The sequence below is a fragment of the Ceratotherium simum genome, chromosome 22 (genome assembly GCF_057802395.1).
Source record: "Ceratotherium simum simum isolate JZ-2026a chromosome 22, ASM5780239v1, whole genome shotgun sequence".
NCBI classification, from domain to species: domain Eukaryota; kingdom Metazoa; phylum Chordata; class Mammalia; order Perissodactyla; family Rhinocerotidae; genus Ceratotherium; species Ceratotherium simum.
In genome coordinates, this window is record NC_141921.1 from 25610391 (window position 1) to 25633227 (window position 22837).

At 38.5% G+C, this 22837-nt stretch overlaps 1 protein-coding gene across 1 annotated transcript in view; it reads right to left on the reverse strand.

The window, feature by feature from the left end:
• Nucleotides 1–4994: 4994 nt before the first annotated feature.
• ZBTB8A (zinc finger and BTB domain containing 8A) overlaps nt 4995–22837 on the reverse strand; it is a 58646-nt gene continuing 40803 nt past the window's right edge. Inside the window, exons 3-5 of the mRNA XM_087446368.1 lie at nt 16917–17740; nt 13737–13906; nt 4995–9780 (exon numbers count right to left, since the gene is read on the reverse strand). Coding sequence (XP_087302494.1) covers nt 9448–9780; nt 13737–13906; nt 16917–17739 — 1326 coding nt within the window. The 5' untranslated portion in view covers nt 17740 and the 3' untranslated portion in view covers nt 4995–9447. The remainder of the gene's footprint in view (nt 9781–13736; nt 13907–16916; nt 17741–22837) is intronic.

The following is a 22837-nucleotide window of genomic DNA, read 5'->3' on the forward strand; positions in this document are numbered from 1 at the left end:
TTCAAATCCTGACCCTGTCATTCACTAGCTATATGACTTTGGGGAATTTTCTTAACCTCTCTAAGGCTCAGTTTCCTCAACTCTGACATGGAGATAATGACTAGTCACAGACCAGGTGTCCCCAGCATTGCTAGGATAGTTAAGAATTTTATTTTGTAAATGAAGAGAAAGGGAGTCATTTTGGAATTACACCTGGAGCTGTGGAGTTTAGACATTACTGTACTAACATTTTTATTTCGAGGGTTTGGGGATGTAGTGGTTAATAGCACAAACTGGAGTGAGATCACTGGGGTTCAAGTCCTGGTTCTGCCACTTACTGTCCATTTGGGGCATGTTGCTTAACCTCTCTGTGCCTTAATTTCCTCATTTTAAGTGGTGATGATAGTACTTGTAGGGTTCTTGTAGGGTTGTTGAGAGGAATAAATAAATGTATACACATAAAGCTCTTAGGACAGTGCCTGACACAGGGTAAATGCCCAGTCTGTGAGGGCTGGTATTATTATCGGGACAAGCACAAATGCGAATAGCTCCCTTTTTCTCCTTAATTTTTTAAAAAGTCCATAGTGCTTGCTTAGGGGGTGTGGCCAGCGTAGAGATACCCGGTAGCCAGTGCCATTCTGCTAGAGTCTCCGTTTATTAAGAAAGGCAAACAAAGCCACTCCTTTTTGCCACTCCCTCTCTTGCCTTCTCTTCAGACTTCTTTTCCTTTCCTGCTTCTCTACTCCGGGTCTTTCCTCTGTTAACCTAGTTTCTTCCACATCCGAGTTGAGCATCTATTCAAAAGCTGTGCCCATCCATTTATGCCAAACCAATTGCCTGTCTAGGAGGCTCCCTTCTGTTTATTATCTGTTCCTGATTCCTTTTCAGCTCACAGTATTAAACATTCAGGGGGTGTATCACAATGAGAAGAAAGACAAATTATTGGGTGACTGTGTTTCTGCCTATATCATTTTACCATGGCCTCTCCAGAGTCTTCTCTCAGTACCAGTGCAGCCCACCCACTATCACCCACCAGGCAAGTTCACACCAAAATAACTCACCAGTAACTACCCTTGAGTTTTTGCCCAGATTTTTTTTCTCTTTGTTTTCGTAACACCTTTATTGAGACATAATTCACATACCATACAATTCAGCCATTCAGCAGTTTTTAGTATATTTTCACAGTTGTGCATCATCGCTACAATGAATTTTAGAACATTTTCACTTCAAAAAGAAACACACTAGTATTTAAGCAGTCACCTCCCACCCTCATCCCCCCATCCCTCCCATCCCTAACCAACCACTAGGGGCCGGCCCGGTGGCGCAAGCGGTTAAGTGCGCGTGCTCCGCTGCGGCGGCCCGGGGTTCGCTGGTTCGGATCCCGGGCGCGCACCGACGCACTGCTTGGCAAGCCATGCTGTGGCGGCGTCCCATATAAAGTGGAGGAAGATGGGCACAGATGTTAGCCCAGGGCCGTCTTCCTCAGCAAAAAAAGAGGAGGATTGGCGGATGTTAGCACAGGGCTGATCTCCTCACAAAAAAAAAAAAAAAAAAAACCTAACCAACCACTAATTTACTTTCTTCTTTTTTTTTTTTAGTGAGGAAGATTGGCCCTGAGCTAACATCTGTTGCTGGTCTTCCTCTTTTTGCTGAGTAAGGTTGGCTCTGAGCTAACATCTGTGCCCATCTTCTTCTATTTTGTATGTGGGATGCCGCCACAGCATGGCTTGATGAGCAGTGCGTCAGTCCACACCTAGGATTCGAACCTGTGAACCTTGGGCTGCCGAAGTGGAGCATGTGAACTTAACCACTACGCCACAGGGCTGGCCCCCCACTAATCTACTTTCTGTTTTGTAGATCTAACTATTCTTTTGCCCAGATTCTTACCTGCCAATCTTGTCCTTTTTCAATATATGTAACTGGAAATTCACCTCTTAGAAGCTATTTGGACTCATCCCACCTGCTTGATCCCTGCTTTACTGGGTCCTCTCAGTTCCAATGAAATACGCAGACATTTTAAATTTACCGATACATTGCTGCATAAAGTTCCTTAAGTCAATTAATATATGTAGTCAACTCCCCTTTGAAGTTGCAAGCACTTTAAGGAGTGAGGGAACTGGCTCCTGGTTATTTTGTATACCTTCTTTGAAGTGGTCTGTTTCTTGTAGTGGTCTGTTTCAGTGACACTTAATCCAGGTCTTCCTGATTCCAAAGCCCCTCGTGACATGCTCTTTAGGGAGAGATCCTTTATGTCAGGTTTTCATATCCAAATTCTACTTTCTTTATTTCTATCAATAGTGCCCTTATCCTCCCACTCTCCAGACTGGAGTTGTCTTGGACTCCGCCCACACTTCCATTCCCTGCACTCAGCTATTTGCTAGTTTTCCTCAGTTATATTGACCAACTGTCTTTTCCCTTCATTGTGTCTCCTAATTGGTGTCCTTTCCATTCTTCAAGGCATAGCTCAAAATCGTCCGTTTTTTAAGTATCAGCAGAGGTTATTTGCATGTTGGGATTAACGACCATTTTTATCTATATTCATCTTTGTGTAAAAACAAAACTCTTCCTGCCCGAATTATTTGTCTGAATTCCATCTAGGGATTTGGGTGCTTGGAGGAGGCTACAAATGGTAGATACTAAGATATTTGTTGAATGAATAAATGGATGTACTTCTGGCACTTGGTGCTTTCTACCTCACATCATTATTGGCCATATGTATGTCTCCCCAGCTGGAGTGTAAAGTTCCTCCAGGACTTCATTTATTCCTCTGCCTTGCATGTGATGGGGCTCCTGAAGTCATTATAAATGCTTCATCTTCAATATGTGGATATTTCTGTGTGTATTACATTACGGTAGGAGCCAAGGCCTCTGCTTCCAGTTTTTCTTGAAACTTCCAAACTGATCTTGGCCCATTCTTTTCACCACTCTAATCCAGTTTCTTCATCTGCCATAATAGTGCCAACTTTACAGGGCTGTCAAGTTAAAAACATTTGTTGCTCAATGTTTCTCTTAAAAGGGTTATGACCCCCTCAAAAAGAAAAGAGGAGAGGGAGGTAATAGAGGAAGAAAGAATAGAGAAAAGGCAGGCACTCTGGGTAAACTTGAGACGGTCAGTGAGGTGCCCCTGGTGGAAGCTGACCAGCATAAATTCCCAGAGTGGGAGTCATTCTCTCCAATGGCAGGTCCAGGTTCTGCCCAGGGTGTCTTTTCCCAGTTCCTATTGGCTTGACTGCAGGGAGTGCCTAAGATGATTGGCCCTGGGCTAACATTCGTGCCCATCCTCCTCTACTTTATACGTGGGACACCTGCCACGGCATGGCTTGATAAGTGGTGTGTAGGTCTGCGCCTGGAATCCGAACTGAGGAACCCCAACCCCAGGGCCGCCAAAGCAGAGGGCGTGAACTTAACCACTAAGCTACCGGGCCACCCGCGCGTAAGGCTTTTATTGGCCGACAAGCCACCTCTCCCAGTTGCAGGTGCTGTCCCCGCTGTGTGTTGAAGGGGACCCCCAAGGTGATAAAGTGCTTCGTTGCACAGACCACGACCACAGTATTATAACCGAGAGTCAGGATGAAATAGACTGGCTCTCTCTGGCAGTAGAGCACTGGCTACCGCATCCCATTTTTGGGCTCGAATCCCCAGAGAGCTCTGAGTTGGTGGTGGCTTTTGGGTCAGTCATTCAACTTCTGAAGCCTCACGTTACTTCTGTTTTAAATGGGGACGGTGCGAGTGCCTACCGCAGAGGACCGCGATCTAGTAGGTACTCGGCAAATGTGGGCTCTTTATTGGGCGCCCACTACGTAGGACAGAAGACTTTAAATTCCTCCTTCACCCCCCAAACTAGCATTAGGGGTGTCTGGTAGGTCGGGGGCCTCTCCGAGGGTCCAGCGGCCCCCAACTCTGTGATAACTTCCAGGAGAAGTAGTTGTGGGGGAACTGAAAAGGAAAAAGGTTCCTACTCCTTAATCCCACACACTGGTGTAGTCGTCCCTGAAAATAAAATATAAAGCCACGCCGGTCACCCGCCTGAACGTGAATAAATGTCGCTGCTGGTTAGGGAAAAAAACCCCAGGCTTTCATTTTTTAACATGGCCCCAAAATACTGGAGCGTCTGGTGCCAATACTTACAGGCGCCATTTTCCAATGCCGTGGTTCTTGTGGCGTTTTTTTCTCCAGGGGAAAAAAAATGTTTTAAGTCAACTCAAATGCGCAACAAAAGGCACAGTATCTATTTTATTTTATTTCAGCATTTAACCTTTTTGAATTATGTAAAAAAGAACCACTTCGTTATTGGATGCAATTCTTTTCTGTAGGAGACTAAGCGAGGGAGTGTCTGTATATACAATACTGCTGAAGGAATATACTTGTGTTTGAATTGCAAACATAACTTTAAAAGTGGAAATGAGGATGGTTACTCTACTCAAAAGTCGTTTAAAGTTATTTTTAAAATAAATTTTTAATGGCAATACTTGAAAAGGTAAAGAAGAAATTTATTTTTGTTTCCAGATTTGTCCGAAAGCTTCTTTAAATAACACATCTTAGAATTGAGTCCTACTTCTCTAGTGTGACATTTAACTTGAATTTTTAAAAAAATGATTTAATTCAATTCATGGATACATATCTAATGTGTAGCAGTTAAGCTCCATAGTGCTTAGAGAGTGTTCTGCTTCCCTTTTCAAAAGCAAAGAAAACATTAAAGCTTGCAAAATTTCAGGATATAGTATTTCAGTCACATATTCCTAATATAATTCTTTTATTAATCTGAAGTACTGTGTGAATTCCCAGAATGCAATGCCTATAATCAAATAAAATCCAAATGCATCCCAAAGTAAAAATGGGCTATTGTAAGACTACCCAATAATTTAGAGTGTCATTGTTTATCCCTAATAAAAACTTTAACTCAGGAAATCATACATAGTATCTTGAAATTTCACAAAAATAAATATTTTCTTGGACTGGACTTCATATTGTAAAACTTTTTCCTTATTGATAGGGTTGAGATGCAGTCGACTGGAAGGTCAAATGGTCCACTTTGGGCACCCATCCCTAGCATCTGTGTGGGGAGGACAGAGGGAAACTTTGCATAGAGGACCTATTTTGCACATAAAAAATGCTGGGAAGATTTTGGAAAATATTTATGCCCAGACCCCATCTGCCAGAAATTCTGATTTTCCTAGGCATCTGTATTTTTAAAAGCTCCACAAGTGACTCTAATGTGCAGCCGAGGTTGAGAGCTATGGTTTAGGCAGAAATGTTGTTCCATTTTTTTCCCTTACGGGCTGAATAAAAATAACTTACTCTTTAATAAAGGAATTAAGTAGCTGTAAATAACATCAATAAGAAATTAAAAGATTTTCCCAATGGGAAAAATCAAGAAACTGTATAATGGATTTGTGTATCTAGAAATCTGAAAGAGCAAAACCAAGTATAATCAATTCTTAGATGAACTTTACAATCTGTATTCAACGTAATAATGTTTGCAAATGATCTAATCAAATCCAAAGGTAAAGAGGTGACTGGCATTACCCTGGTCACTGTTTTCCTATGTAAAGGTGATAAAGTATCCAAAGGCTTTTACTGGTGTGAATAAAACAAAAAGGGATGGGGAAAGTGTTATCATGTGATTTAAGTAAGTACATTTCAAATAATTTGCCTTTAAAAGTTAAGAGGCCTGTGGCTTCTCTCATGGTTTATTGCTTATTAACATATTTGACTTTTTGTTGGCATTAATACAAGTTCTGTAGGGAGAAAGTGACTAACATGTTAGAAAATGAAGTTTATAGATCCTCGGTGGATTTCATTTTCCTGGTCTATTCATGGCTCCATTAGCATGAATAGTTAAGAAACTCCTGATCAAAATAAAATATTAATTATACTTCACAATATATAAAGCTGCTGGCTAAGTAGTGCCACTTCTGTGATAATCTGAATTTTATCATTGAAACTCTTGTAATTAAAGTCTCATCCTTTACATAATATTTATTCTGTATAGGATTTATCCACATACAATAATGTCAGCTTTAAAACAATTGACTGTTATTTGTATAAAGTCATCTTACAAACACACCTCAGAGAATTAAGCTGATATTCTAGGATTCAGAAAATCTGATCATTCTAATTCCTATTTTTGCCATTGTTTCACTGGGTTGTCTCAGGTAGGTTGCTTTACTGTCTGTGCCTCAATTTCTTGACCTTTCATGTGGGATAACTGTCCTATTTCATAGATATATAAAGAATAACATAAAAATTATTAAATATTTTGCAAATATAAAATGCTATATAAATGATAAATAGTAATACTGATCCACTCCAATATAAAATAACATAGAACTTTCCATTTATAATCTAAAGTTTGGTCCTCCAGTACCTATTATTATGACCCTTCCCAGTTAAACACATCTTATGCTGTACTGTTTTTAGTGGTTTTCCATAGTATTAATTTTAGGACTCAAAAATATATACACATAAAAACCCAATATGAGTGGAAGTTTCAATATATCTTAGCATGACTTGGCAAAATAACTTTAATGCATTCAGTTCTGAGCTCATAAGTAATTGAAACACCAAACTTTTTCATCCATTAAGCAGTAACTTGGTAACATAAAAGCAGTAACTCTATTTGTTTTGATTTCATTACTCAAAAATATAATATTGAAAAATTTGTTCTTGAAAAGTCTTAAGACATGATAACTATAGAAGGAGCATTGTATACTAAGGATGTGATTTGCGGCTCTGAAAGACCCTACTGTTACTGGCTTATAAGCACAGTAAGAGGAGTAAGGAAATGAGACTGCAATGCTCAAAGGGAATTCAAAACGTTATCTTGTTCCAAGGTTTTCAATGCCGTACTCCTGAGCTCTGCAGAGGTGTCTGGGGAAAGGCCTGTAGGGAGCTTTAACCAGAGCAGCTCTGATTTTAGTTTCTCCCTTCAAGATTGAACTTCTCTATGAAACAATTCATTTCAAAAAAAGGTTTCTTGGGTAAAAAAAAAAAATCTTTTAAACTGCTAATCTAGTCCATTTTGCTTCCTCCAGACACTAGGCACAACTGGACTGGTGCTTTATATTTGCAAAACATCATCCCATCAACCAGACACTCTTGAGGACCATAGAGTTAGAAGGGCCTTCAGAAGCTGATAAACAGCATTATTGTAAGAGCAAACTTTGGTCTAACTCTCATTATTTTCCTAACATTAAAAAAAAATTCTTGGCATAAATAAAGCTTATATTAACAGATTATACCCCTATGTAACATTTTCCCACATTTAAAAGCCAAAGAATTCAGTTTTCTAAGAAACATTCATAGACAGTTTCACTCTAGGAAAGAATTGGTCTCTAAGGTCTTAGGTATATATGATATGATAAGTTATTATTTACAACTTACAAACATGTCACGAATGTTCTTTTATGATACTAAAATAATAGAACAGATGCGCTGTCTAGTTGGGTGAACTTAGCTGTTTTGTGGGGATTGCTTGATGCTTGTTATAAACAATTATGAGAAAGCGTTATTTCTGATAAGGCTCTATAAGTGCTGGTGGCACTGTGTTCAGTGGACTTTGCTGACATTCATGCTGATGTATATAAAATCTGCATGCAAAAGATAATAGCATAAAAAAATTTAGATCATAAAGTGCATTAGAGTGTATACATGCAAGCACTACGTCATTTCTATGAATAAAGCTCAAATCAGTCATTTTTCCAACGACTAAAAATCAGATTATAATTTTGAAAGATGTTCCAATCATCTGGTGAGACTAGAGAATGACAAGTGTTCCCTTCCTCATTTGGATACAACTTAATTGTTAAGAATCCTGATTCAGGAATGGTTATGTTGGGAGAACAATGAACTCATGCACATCATCCAGTCTTGAAGCAACTGGAAATTTACCATCAGGGGAATCTTGAGTCTCAGAATTAAGTACCATAAAACAAAGTTGTTATTCATCTATTTATAAAAAATTTTAAAAGAAATTAACCATTTCAGCCCACAAATTGGTATTAAGGACAATCATTAATTAAAGAATAAGAGAAAAAAACATAGAAAGTATCGTCTTGAGGTATGCCATGGCATTTACAAATACACTGTAATACATGGAGTCTCTATCAAAATTAAATTACATCAAGCTTAACTGTGATAACTTGCAGAGACCTTTATGAAGGTCAGTTCTTCTGGTATTTAGATTTTATCTTTAGAACTAAAATAATCCTCCAATTTAACTATAATTTTGGAATGTTTCATAATTCATGCAGAGGAGGAGTTTAAACTTAACTTTTTATCGTAAGAGAAAAGTTTGTTTTGAAAAATTATATAAACAAGCAAAAATGCTTAAAGCATTTAAGAGAATAACTTGCTCAAATAGTTTTATATATAAAAATTACATATAAATAACGACATAAAAACATGTCAATAGATACTGTAGGGACATTATTTAGGACTATTTGAATAACTCTAGTTCAAGATATTATATGTTGTTGAAGATGATGAAATTCTTTTTCTTTTATACTTTCTAATTCTGATAGGCTTCTTTTTATAATTACTGCAGATTGGTGAGATTTGACTTAATTCTTCGGCATTTCAGGAGACAATACAAGGAGAGAAAGTTGAAAGAGGACCGTTTAAAATCAAAACCTGCTAGTCACCAGTCCCACCACTTAAACTTTCTGACCTTAATTTCCTCATTTGTAAATCAGAGACAACAATATTTACCGTGCTGATTAGGTGAGAAAATATGAGAGAGCACTTGATAAATTATACAGCAGTACATAAATGTTAGAAATCACTCTTAAGAACTGGTAAAAGTTCTTAACTCTACTTTAGGTTTTTGGTTTTTTTTTTTTAAACAATACTAACTACATAAGACTAATTTTTAACTTAATGACAAAAATTTCAAATATGAACAATTTCAAACAGTTTAGATTTGTCTTCTGCCATAATCCTAAAACATTTAGGATATTAGAATAATGATAGGTTGTTTTATTTCGGAAGTTAACAGAAAGACTTATTAGGTCAGTCAGGAGGGTGCCAGACCCTTAAATGTGCTCTTACCTGGTTCCCTGTGAAAATTCAATATTGGTAGTTTATGTGTTTTTGAAACACCTTGAAATTATCTTATGTAAAGTTTGGTTGTGGTAAATTTATTTAAAATATTTTCTTTGAGAAGAGTTTACTAAGTAGATCTTCCAATATTAAAAGAAAAAGGTATCTCTGTAATAAAAGTAAGAGGATTAATTGTTCATCCATCATGCCAACTCAAGCTAGGTCTTTCTTTCCAGTGCAGCAACATATTTTAGGGCAACAAAGTTCAGAATGGATACAATGGCCTGTTCAGAAAGCATGCAAGTTATATCAGGTCATTACTTATAAGTCAGTCTGATCAATTTGTTAACCAGACTCTGACCATGGAGAGAGAGACACAAGAAGTCAGTGTAAGTTGCAGACATGCAGCTCTGTTGGTTCACATTACAACTACCTAATGTTGGGCTTTATTTCCTTTTCTTCTTCTTCTTCACTGTCATCAACCTGTTGTATGACCAGATCAGCAGACCCGTCCTCTACAATCTCCACGTATGATCTATTCTCATCTTCACTCAAGTGCCATCTGGAATCCTTATCTCCATCTGATGGTGACATAAGATGCTGTTCAGCTTCCAAATCAATGGGGAGGCTGTCTATGCCGACTTCAGCAAGGCACTCATTACAGAGTCTGTAGCGCCTGGTTCCTTCCTGTACCACTTGACCTGTTAGATCAGTCACATGGCGTTTGCATTTTCTGCAGATTAGTTTGCATGCCTGGTGAATCTGTGTAGAGATTTAAATAGTGAAAAAAAGGATTTTTCAAAAGCAAGACAGTTTGATATTCTAGGTACCAGTTCATAAACTTAAGATGTTCAAAGCCAAGCATTAATATTAAATTAATATCTAGTTATTAGAAAAAGATCACAGGTTTTGGTGATAAATTGATGTCACAGAAATACTAAAACCAGCTTTCTATAAATAATGGCTATAATGTTTTTATGATTAATATTAAATATTTAATAATTTCACATATCCCTTAATCCATTAGTATTTTGATATCTGAGGTAAGAAGAGATACCTACCCAGATTAACAATAATTGCAAGCACTTAATATATGCTGTGTACTATTTTAAGGACTTTATAAATCTTAATTTGGGGGAAAAAAACCTCTTATTTCATGTGAGTATTACATTTTTGTTATTTTTCTAGAGAAAGAAAATTTTTTTTAATCAAATTTAATTTTATGAAAAAACATTTTTGGACAGAAGCACTGCTGCCACTTTTATTAAGGAAAGATCTGGCAGAAGGAGGGCTGGACTAGAAATTGGAAGGCTTGGGTTCTAGTCCTGGTTTTGTCACTTACCTAGTCATTTACTAACCATGTATCTTTTTTAAAGATTTTATTTATTTATTTTTCCCCCAAAGCCCCAGTACATAGTTGTCTGTCATAGCTGCACATCCTTCTAGTTGCTGTATGTGGGATGCGGCCTCAGCATGGCCGGAGGAGCGGTGCCTCAGTGTGCACCCGGGATCCGAACCCGGGCCACCGGCAGCGGAGAGCACGCACCCAACCGCTAAGCCACGGGGCCGGCCCTAACCATGTATCTTGAAGCAAGTAATTTAAAACATTATAAACCTGCTTCTAGGGCAAGAGTCAAAATATTTAACAACTGGTAAGGTATGGGCACCATCCAAACAGAATAGAAGCCTGACTAATCAGAATGGACACTGGTTATAAACAACCACTGTGGTGGTTCTGCTACATATCAGCCTATTATTATCCCTGCCTGCTTCCTTACTGGGCAATACAATCCCCATTAATCCCCTTAGTGGGGTTACAAATCAGGTTGTGAGGACCAAATGAGTTAATATGTGTGAAATATTTGGGAAAAATCTGTAATTGATGAATAGTTATGTATTATAGTTGGTAATAAACAACTTTGTTCAATAGCTGTCAGAGCAATAGATTATAGGTTCTAATCTAAAAATTATTCTAATTAATTGAATAATGCAGAATTAACATTTATGGCATATTCATTTAGATAAAGTCAGAACAGTATGGACAGAAGTAGGCCACCAAACACAAAGAGTAGAAAAACCAAGAGAACTAATACAGTCTGGTAAAATATCTAAAAATGTATGGGACTACCACTGAGGACAGTTATTATCTTTTGCCTAACCACTGATATATCAATCGGTAAATACTAAAAGTACACAATTTGAGTGTACCCTTATTTCTCCTGAGATAGTAATAGTATGGTTATCATAAGAAGCATTGTTTTTGTTACAAAGTTCTGACAGAGATTCATGTTCATCCACCCCCTCCCAATTCCAATGCAATTATGAAGTCAAAGAAATTAAGTGAAACACTATAATAATGTTAAAATTGAAAATATCATCATGAACTTATTATTTAAAAAATATATATCTTCTAGCTCTGTCCACTGAAACAGTCTGAAAAGAATGACACCCTAATAACAATGAGCACCCTAGGTGTCCAAATTTTGGTTTCTAATTTCACTCTCCACTAAAAGGAACCAAAGCTCCTTTGAGAAATGGTTGATCCCGGTTTTGTGGCAGAGAAAGTAGAAGATGAGCTTAGGGCTCTTTTGGAGCCAGAGAACAAGGACACTTGCAAAATTTAATGGAGTTATGACAAAAGCACACAAGAGCCAACTTCAAGGTATTCCCACTGGACAAAACTGAAAATCTGAGTATCAAAAATAATAATAACTGTTATGGATCCAAACACAATGAACCAATGAAAATTCATGAGACCATATGCTATTCAAAAAAAGCCATAAAAAAAACTCATCTATCATTTGAGGCTACTATTAAATCAACTCTTTACTTTGAAAATTGGTAATTAAAGGGAAAGAATTAAACATTTATCCTGCTGCTCCTGTAGGAACCCTATTTCAAAGTAACCAAATAGCCCAAAGTGATGAGCAAAAGCTTTACTTTATAGAATTCCAGCTAATAAGGTAGAAGGAAGGATAAAATTAGTAAATCATTCCACAACTCCAAGTAAAATTAATAATTGGGACAGAGATTATCAATTGGTGTTAATACCACTAAATGAAAGGTTGATGAGGAAATGGATAGTCATATAATACCAAAATAGCTCCACACAGATTCCTTTCTAATCACAAGGCAGCACCTTTAACTGTACAATGGTGAGATCACAGTATCATCACCCTAATCCAGTGATGACTCTTAACAACATGAAGGATGGGTCCACCAGATATTATGTGTCTCCTAATGTGACACAACATGAAATAGACAATTTCACCCTTGATGTGTTCTAGCCCAAAGTATTTAACCTAAATCCATTAAGCCTTTGGATAAAAGTTTTAGTTTACAGAAAATGCAAGGGGGATAGAAGAAGAAGCTAAATGACACAATGTGAAAGCAAGCAGAAAAATCCAGAGGTAGGATAGTTGATGAAACAATTGGCTCAATATCTTCAGTGATACAGTGTTGTGGAAAAAAAAGGGGGTGGGGGGAACTATGCTAGTTTAAAAAACATATTTAAGGGACCTAAAAATGAGATGGAATACATGGTTCTGGATTGGATTCTGGCTTGGATAAACAGCTATAAAAGGTATTTAGGGGATTATGGGGAAATTTGAAATTGAAGTGGGTGTTATATAAAATTTTATTGTGATGGAGAAAGGTAGAGACCAGTCACTAAAGAAAGGTTATAAAATAGCATGTACAGTATGATCTAATTTTGGAAAAACAAAAAACCATATATATGCATACGGTAAAGTATTATGAATGGTAATATCTGGGTGATAAAAATATGGTATTTTTATCTTATTATTTTTACTTTTTATAATACATATTCATTGCTTTTGTGATAATAAAAGGTTGTTTTTAATTTAAAAAAATCTAGCTTCATGAGATTGATGAAGGCAGAGATTTTGTCTGTTCTGCTCACTGCTGTATACCTAGCACTTAGAAAAGGGGCTGGCACATAGGTGCTCAAAACATATTTGTTGAGTAACTAACTATAAAGCAACACAAGAAGAAATCACCTTAAGTGACTTGGTGTCCTTTAAAATTAAAATGAGTTTGTATAAATGGAATAAAAGGATGAGTAATAGAACATAGATTTTGGAAAAAATTCTTGCTGCAAGATGAACAGCAGAATAATTCCAATGTCACTACCTTATTAAACCAGCAGAGCATTGAACAGCAAGTTCCCTGAGATTTTTCTGACGGCTGACAGTCCAGGCTCTGGGTGGGAATGGCTCTACTGCTCACCTTGCTCCTTCCTTCAGATTATAGAGAAACTAGAGAGACTAGAAAGGGGTGTAGTGGAAAGAGGTTGGACAGCAGAAACTAGACCGAGAACCTACCAGATAAGGACTCAAGAAATCACTAGTAGATGCTGAATATCTGAAGTGGTGATTCTGACCGAGACATTTAAAATATTTTTACAGTTTACATTGTCTTTGGCTCTGAAAAGACCAGTATATAAAAACATATTAGATTTTCAGTGAATTAAAATGGATATTCAAAAGAATATCTCTTACTTTGAGGTCTCAAAGGAGAATAAAAATCAATGTGTACATATTAAATTATGCATTATGTGCAAAGTAAAAACATTAAGTTGGAAAATTTTTTAGTACAGACTTGTATGAAAAGATTTCCCTCAGTAAATTAGGTTATCCTAAAACAGATAAATGCACATATTTCTTAAGAAGTAAAATGATGAAAAATCATATACATACTGTTCGAAAATGGCTACTTAAATGGTCTAGCCTGCTAAATCTTTTTCCACAAGCTTGACATGGATAGGGCCTCTCTCCTGTGTGACAACGAAGGTGGCGCTTTAGGTCTGCTTTCCGCTTCACCACATGCGTACAGTATGGGCACTTGAATCGCATCCTGGGCAGATCATCTGTGAGGAGACAGTTTGATTAAATCACTGGAAAGTTCATAATAACAATTCTAATAACATAAAGCATCCAAAAGGAGTTGGTGAGTTGACTCTCAGAAAGGTAGGAGAGAAGAAGAAAGAAATTTTATTAAGACTAGCTTGTCAATGTAATCCAAAGTACAGAAATATAACTTCAGTGTTTGATATATTTACAAAGTCTGGGTAAATTTAGACTGTCACACTTATCTTTTTATTTAATGTCATAGAATCACTAAATTTTAAATGCGAAAAGGTAGTACTGGATTTTAAAACTGTAGACACAATTCAAAAGTAAAAGTATTTAATATTTAAGCTTTTAAGTAATTTGTTTTATTTACATATTTTTATCCCCTGGCCTTTACTGTTCATACACTTGTAATACTTTTCTTTTAAAGGTGAAAAAATTTCAAGCATCTTTAATTTTTTTTTTTTTTGTGAGGAAGATCGGCCCTGAGCTAACATATGCCAATCCTCCTCTTTTTTTGCTGAGGAAGACTGGCCCTGGGCTAACATCCATGCCCATCTTCCTCTACTTTATATGGGACACTGCCACAGCATGGCTTGCCAAGCAGTGCATCGGTCCGCGCCCAGGATCCGAACCAGCGACCCCCCCCAGGCCGCCACAGCGGGGCGGGCGCACTTAACCACTTGCACCACTGGCCTGGCCCCTAATTTTTGGTTTTAAAACTCATATGTAGGGGCTGGCCCCATGGCGTAGCGGTTACGTGCTCGTGCTCCGCTACTGGCGGCCCAGGTTCGGATCCCGGGCACGCACCGACGCACTGCTTGTCCGGCCATGCTGAGGCCGCGTCCCACATACAGCAACTAGAAGCATGTGCAACTATGACATACAACTATCTACTGGGGCTTTGGGGAAAAAAAAAAGGAGGAGGATTGGCAATAGATGTTAGCTCAGAGCCAGTCTTCCTCAGCAAAAAGAGGAGGATTGACATGGATGTTAGCTCAGGGCTGATCTTCCTTACAAAAAATAAAATAAAATAAAACTCATATGTATTCAAAATATGTGTTGTGATTGGAGGCAAACTTCATCAATTTATCAGCTGTTAAATTCAGCTGTTCATTATTGAAGTTAGATATAAATAACCTAGAATTATAAAAGTGCAGAGCCCAAATAAAGATCACCTTTTTGCTGTTTTAAAATGCAACAAAGATTTCCCATTTTTGCTCTGTTATTTCTGCTTGCTTTCATCAATGGTTAGAGCTCAGCAGGACTTTCAGGAAGCTCTATGATATGATATACAATTTCATATATTTTCAAGTTAGTAACCCATAGGAAAATGTGATTAGTAAAGATCAGTCAGGTTGCCTATTATTTTAAAATACATTATCTACAACCAAATTATTTTTAAAAATTTATTATGACAGGGCTGGCCCGGTGGTGTAGTAGTTAAGTTCACACGCTCTGCTTTAGCACCCTGGGGTTCACAGGTTTGGATCCCAGGTGAGGACCAAAACACTGCTCATCAAGCCATGCTGTGGCAGGCATCCCACATACAAAACAGAGGAAGGCTGGCACAGATGTTAGCTCAGAGACAATCTTCCTCAAGCAAAAAGAGGAGGATTGGCGACACATGGGAGCTCAGAGCCAATCTTTCTCATCAAAAAAAAAAAAAAATTTTTTTATATGACAACCAGGGAAACGTGACTACTGACTGACTATTTAGTGGCTGTTAAGGAATTGTTAATTTTGTTTAGGTACAGTAATGATATTGTAGTGGGGTTTTTTTAAGACTATTTTAGGGATATATTCTGAAATATTTACAGATGAAAACTTCTGATGTCTGAGATTTGCTTAGGAGTAGAGGTGCAGATGAAATAAGATTGGCCATGAGTTGAAAGTTGTTGGGACTGGGTAATGGGTGCATGGAGGTTAATTATACTATTCTCTTTACTTCTGTATATGTTTGAAATTTTTCTAAAATAAAAATTTTAAAATATATAATCTAATATCTAATATATAATCTTATAATCTGCAAGAGTTTCATTTTATCATAAGTTTCCTTTAAATTCACATGTAAACTATTACGCAAATTTACTAACTGATTAACTGGGTGTAAAACTGGATGATATGCACTTCTCATCCCTATTTTCTACTTCAGTCTTATGGGGCTGAGGGGAGGATTACTTTGAAACTATCAACCTACATAAACTCTCTGCATGTTACTACTATCATAAAAATGAGATGCCTCATGCTATTGCTGCACACAGAATTATAGTATCAGTGTTATGGGTTGTGTGTGTTTTTTTTTAAATTTTATATTTCTATCTTTTTTTTTTTTTTTTTTTTTAAGATTTTATTTATTTATTTTTCCCCCAAAGCCCCAGTACATAGTTGTCTGTCATAGCTGCACATCCTTCTAGTTGCTGTATGTGGGACGCGGCCCCAGCATGGCTGGAGGAGTGGTGCCTCGGTGCGCACCCGGGATCCGAACCCGGGCCGCCGGCAGCGGAGCGCACGCACTCAACCGCTAAGCCACGGGGCTGGCCCCTATATTTCTATCTTAAAAAAATCAGATATAGTCTAATTTCTTTTAGATCTTGAGTCTGTGAACCTTTGCAAATATGCATGGTTGCTCTATTTAACTTTTCTGTATAAAAATACTCCTCCCCAGTGAATACTCAGAAAAAAAATATTTAAAGTGAAAATATGTGAGTTAGGGATTAAACCATTTAGAAAAGAGCTTTAAACATTTAACAGTAATCTAATCACCCATAGACACAGGTTTAGAAAATCATGGGTTTTGAATCTCAGAACTTGATTGTTTTGACTCTTATTAAATTTATTCAATATTATTTTTAATTAAAAATTTTTTAATTTATGTTTTATGAATTAATTTTTTAAAAATTAAATTTTAAAAAATCACTTGGTTCAACTGCCCATAACACTTAAAAGTAAGGCCATGTTGAGATAAGACTGATTTATGTAGGAGTCTTGGAACCTGACTGAGGGACTGATTCTTTTTTTGGGTACCTGCAAAATTTCTGGATGTGACATCAGATCCTTGACCATACTGATAGCCAACGGGAGTAGAGTCCATTTCAGCATCAATTTGTGCTTGTTCGTCAGACTGGGAAATGTGGCTAGAAGAATCAGATGCTCGTGCTTCTCGTTTGCTTGACTTATAATGGGCAACTTCAGAAGGCTGTGACAACCTCAAATGTTTGGATTTTTTAATGGCATCTTTCCTTTGTTCATGCTTGGCCAAAGGTTGTTGAGTATTCCTTTGGGAGGCTGGATGGTAATTATACTTACTCCAAGATTTTCCACTTATTATACCTGTTCCTTGATCTGGGCTTAGGTGAGAAGGTGGAGAACTGCTTTCTTCTCGCCAGCCACCGCTATAAAAAGAGGAACGTTCTATACCATTAGAATTGGCGTCTTTATCAGAGAGACTGAAATAGCGATCTTTTTCTTTCTCACTGATGTCTAAAGAAGATTTAATAAAGGTCTTACATACACTAATGACATCAGTCATCTGAAGGAAACTAGCAGCTGACATCACTTCTATGACATTCTGACCAGTAAGAGAGAGTTTGCCGGAATAGACGAAGTCCAGGATCACTGTAAAAGTGTCAGGAGAGAAAGCCTGAAATGTAGCCGTGGTTGGCTGACTGGTCTCCTTCGAATTCTGAGAAAGAAGCATTTTAAAGTAGCCACTACTAGCAAATAATACATTCCGATGTGCTTTGAAGACCTTCCCTTCAACTAGGATACTGCAGTCACAGAACACGTCTTGCCTGCGCTGCTCATTCAGTTGTTGCAGGAGGTGAGACTGATGAGAGGAGATCTCCATTCTAAAGAGGAAAAGACACATGTGGTTACCAAAAACGAAATAACACTTTTTCTAAGATGAGTCAACTAAAATAATGATCAGAAACCTCTGCCTTTTTTCCATTAAAAACACTTTCTTCTTAAAAGAATACTAAAATTCATATGGGGCAACAAAAGACCCCGAATAGCTAAAGCGATCCTAAGAAAAAAGAACAAAGCTGGAGGCATCACAATCCCTGACTTCAAAACATCCCACAAAGCAATAGTAATCAAAACAGCATGGTACTGGTACAAAAACAGACACACAGATCAATGGAACAGAATTGAAAACCCAGAAATAAAACCACACATATACGGGCAGCTAATTTTCGACAAAGGAGCTAAGAACATACAATGGAGAAAGAAAAGTCTCTTCAATAAATGGTATTGGGAAAACTGGACAGCCACATGCAAAAGAATGAAAGTGGACCATCTGCTATTGCCATTCACAAAAATTAACTCAAAATGGATCAAAGACCTGAAGGTGAGACCTGAAACTATAAAACTCATAGAAGAAAATATAGGCAACACACTATTTGACATTGGTCATAAAGGAATCTTTTCAGATGACATGCCTACCCAGACTAGGAAAACTAAAGAAAAAATAAACAAGTGGGACTTTATCAGATTAAAGAGCTTCTACAAGACAAACGAAACCAGGATCAAGATGAACAGACAACCCACCAGCTGGGAGAAAATATTTGCAAAACATGTATCTGACAAGGGGTTAATCTCCGTAATACATAAATAACTCACACAACTGAACAACAAAAAAACAAACAACCCTATCAAAAAATGGGCAGGGGAAATGAACAGACACTTCTCCAAAGAAGATACACAGATGGCCAATAGGCACATGAAAAGATGTTCAACATCACTAATCATCAGGGAAATGCAAATCAAAACAACACTAAGCTATCACCTTACGCCCATTAGAATGGCTATAATCACCAAGACAAAAAACAACAAATGTTGGAGAGGATGTGGAGAAACAGGAACCCTTATACATAGCTGGTGGGAATGCAAACTGGTGCAGCGTCTATGGAAAATGGTATGGAGATTCCTCAAAGAATTAAAAATAGAAATACCCTATGATCCAGCTATCTCATTACTGGGAATCTATCCAGCGAACCTGAAATCAACAATCCAAAGAGGCTTATGCACCCCTGTGTTCACTGCAGCATTATTCACTATAGCCAAGAAGTGGAAGCAACCTAAGTGTCCTTCGACTGACGACTGGATCAAGAAGATGTGGTATATATATACAATGGAAGACTACTCAGCCATAAAAAAAGACAAAATCGCCCCATTTGCAACAACATGGATGGACCTGGAGGGTATTATGTTAAGCGAAATAAGCCAGAAAGAGAAAGACAAACACTGTATGATCTCACTCATATGTGGAATATAAACGAACACATGGACAGAGAAAACTGTATTGTGGTTACCAGGGGCAACGGGGGTAGGGGGTGGGCACAAGGGGTGAAGGGAGACATATATATGGTGATGGACAAACAAAAATGCACAACCCAAAATTTCCTAATGTTATAAACTATTAAAACATCAATTAAAAAAAAAACACTTTCTTCTTAGAGCATATAGTCTCCAAGACACAGAAGATAATAGATTTCAAGATATCATTTAAGATTATACTATTAGTTATTAGATTTTTAGATAATTATTTGTTCTGGACTCAGCACACTTTATTGAGCATCTTCTATAAATCAGCCCTTTTGCTCTAAGCAGGCTTGATTCTTGCCTTCATGTAGTTTTCAGTCTAGAGGGGGTATCAGGTATTAAACAAATAGTCATATGAAGTTATAAATGACAAGTTAAGTGCTAAGACAGAAAGAGGGGCTATGAGTAGTAAAAAAGAGTAAACTAGCTTCGATTGGAATGGAGAGGGTTAAGGAATACCTCTCTGAGAAGTAACATTTAACTTGAGACCTCAAAGGTGACCAGGAATTAGACAAGTGAAGAGTGAGGGGAAAGATTTTGGTTCCAGCAAAACGGTGGTCTAGAAAGTGCTGAAACTTTCCTGCCGCCAATCTCTAGAGATGCTTGCTAAACTATAACCAAAACTTTTAAAATGTATGGCTGGGCTTGCAAGAAAGAATAAGAAATCCCTCGGTGCCAGAAGTGGAGATGCTGCAGAGCTGGAGCAGCAATATGGGCTCTGGTTTTTATCAGTAACACAAGTTGGAACCCTCTCAGGACCACAACCTTAATGAAAAGGGACTAGTACCCTTTGCCTGTAAGTCCAGGGAGAAGGTAAAGAAAGGTTTGTCTTTGCAGGGGCTTGGGTGGAAAAAAAAAGTGCCTAGATGAGATATTCAAACCCCAGGTTGTACCCTTTGAGGTTCTGGAGTGCAAATTTATTTACCTGCTCGGTGGGGGAAACCTCAAGCTGAAAAATTAACGTGAAAATTGGTCCTGTGCTGGTGGTGCCCGTGGGGCCCCCTGCAGAAGCAAATGCAAAACTACTCAGGAGGGACGCTCTCAGAACCCAAGCCAGGTAGGAAATAAACTCTGCAAAATCATTCCCCTCTTTATACAAAGTGGATCATTTCCACCATCGAATAACCATATCTAATACCTCTTATCTTAAAAACAAACAAGCAAATAAAAACCTTCCCTTGATTTCACATCTACCTCTGGCTACTACTCCATTTCTCTGTTTGCTTCACACAAAATTCATTGAAAGAGTTTTTTGTTTTGTTGTTTTCATTTGCCATCTTCACTTCTTCTCCCATTCCTTCTTGAACCCATCCATCAAAACCATTTTTTTAAGATCGTTAGTAACTTGCGTGTTGTCAGATCCAATGGTCATTTCTTTGTCCTCATTTTACAGACACAGTGGATCTCTCTCTTGATCCTTAAACACTTCACTTGATTGCCAAGACACCACTCCTTCACAGTTCTTCTCCTATTGGCCACTCCTTCTCAGTCTCCTTTGCTGGTTCTTCATTTTCCTAGTCTCTAAATGCTGTGAGATTCAGAACATGCTAGCCCAAAATATGGCACCTTGGCATATGGAATATTTTGAATGGAAGGAGTCTGAGACAGCAGGAGGAGCAGGAAGGTGTTCCCCCTCCCTTCTCCCCTGCAACAGGTCATAAAACCCTCATGTGAGAGGTGCCCTCCCTATACCCAGAGGAAAGGAGCATCCTCACCTCAGAAGACAAAGGGATGCTGAGAAGAATCTGAACAAACAGGCTTTGCTGAGTTTCCCCGAGTTTACTAAACTTACCTCATACTCCTTAACCTACCATATTCCTCCACGACTGTTGCCTCTTCATCAAACCTAGCATAAAAATACTCAGGTCTAGGGGCCAGCCCGGTGGCACAGGTGGTTTGGTTAAGTGTGCGCGTTCCGCTATGGCGGCCGGGGGTTCGCTGGTTTGGATCCCGGGCGCGCACCGACGCACCGCTTGTCAAGCCATGCTGTGGCGGCGTCCCATATAAAGTGGAGGAAGATGGGCATGGATGTTAGCCCAGGGCCAGTCCTCCTCAGCAAAAAGAGGAGGATTGGCAGATGTTAGCTCAGGGCCGATCTCCCTCACCAAAAGAAAAAAAAAATACTCAGGTCTAACTGTTCCTTCAGGTCTTCATTTCCTTATGAAGGCTTCTGTGTCAGGTAAAACTTATATTAAGTAAATTTGTTTGCGTTTCTCCTGTTAATCTGTCTTTGTCAGTTTAATTTTCAGACCCCGCCAGGAGGAGGGTCAGGGAAAATTCTTCCTCCTCTACAGCTGCAATGCCCCAGGCCTCAGGGCTCAGACCTCTTCTCTACCGGTATCATTCCCTAGATGAGCCCACCCACTCTCATTGTTTTAAATACCATATTTGAGCTTATGACTCACAAATTTACATATCTAGCCCCCAACCTCTTCCCTGAACCTCAGACTCATGTATCTGTTTACCTGCATCTCCACTTAGATGTTTAATAGGCATCCTAAGCTCAACATATCCAAAACCATACTCTTCATTCACCCTCATCTGAAACCTGCCTTTCCTACAGTCTTATCCATCTCAGAAAATGGTAACTCCATTCCAGCTGTTTAGACCAAAAACATTAAGAGTCATCTTTGACTCCATGTTGTTAGCTTTACCTTCAAAATAAATCCAAAATTCTACCACTTCTGTCTACTACTGCTGTTACCATCTTGATCCAAGTCACCATCACCTATCATCAATAGCCTCTTAATTAGTCTCCCTGCAACTTTAGTCTAGAGTGACCCTTCTAAAACAAGTGAAATCATGTCACTGCTCTGTGCAAAACCCTCCAATGGTTCCCCATCCAACTCCAAAGTTCTTCTCATGACCTAAAAGGCCCTACATGACCTGCATCTCCCCACTCCTGGTACCTCTCTGCCCTCATAGCCTCTGCTCCACCCTCATGCTCTGCATTCCAGCTACAAGGACCTCTGCTCATTCCTGAACATTCAAGGCATGTTCCTGCCATGCAGCCTTCGTACTCGCTTTTCCCTTTGCTTCGAAATTCTTCCCCCAGGTATACGCATAGCTCACATTCTCACATCTTTGGTCTCTGCTCAAATGTCACCTTATCAGAGAGGCTTGCCTTTACCATCCTATATAAGCACTCCTCCCACTCTCTATCCCCTTATTTATTTGTTTATTGCCTGTTTTCTCCTACTAGAATTTAAGGTCCAAGAGAGCAAAGATTTTGCCTCTTGGCAAAACAAAGGTTTTGTTTACTTTTGTATCCCCAGTTCCTTGAACAGCACTTGAGCACACAGTAGATGCTCAGCCAATGTTGTTGCACGAATAAATCAAAAATATTAAAACATCAGGGCTGGCCTGGTGGTGCAAGTGGTTAAGTGCGCACGCTCCGCTGAGGCGGCCTGGAGTTCGCCAGTTCGGATCCTGGACACGCACCGACACACCGCTTGTCAAGCCATCCTGTGTCGGCGTCCCATATAAAGTGGAGGAAGATGGGCACGGATGTTAGCCTAGGGCCAGTCTTCCTCAGCAAAAAAAAAAAAAAAAAAGAAAGAAAGAAAAAAAAGAGGAGAATCGATTGGCAGATGTTAGCTCAGGGCTGATCTTCCTCACAAAAA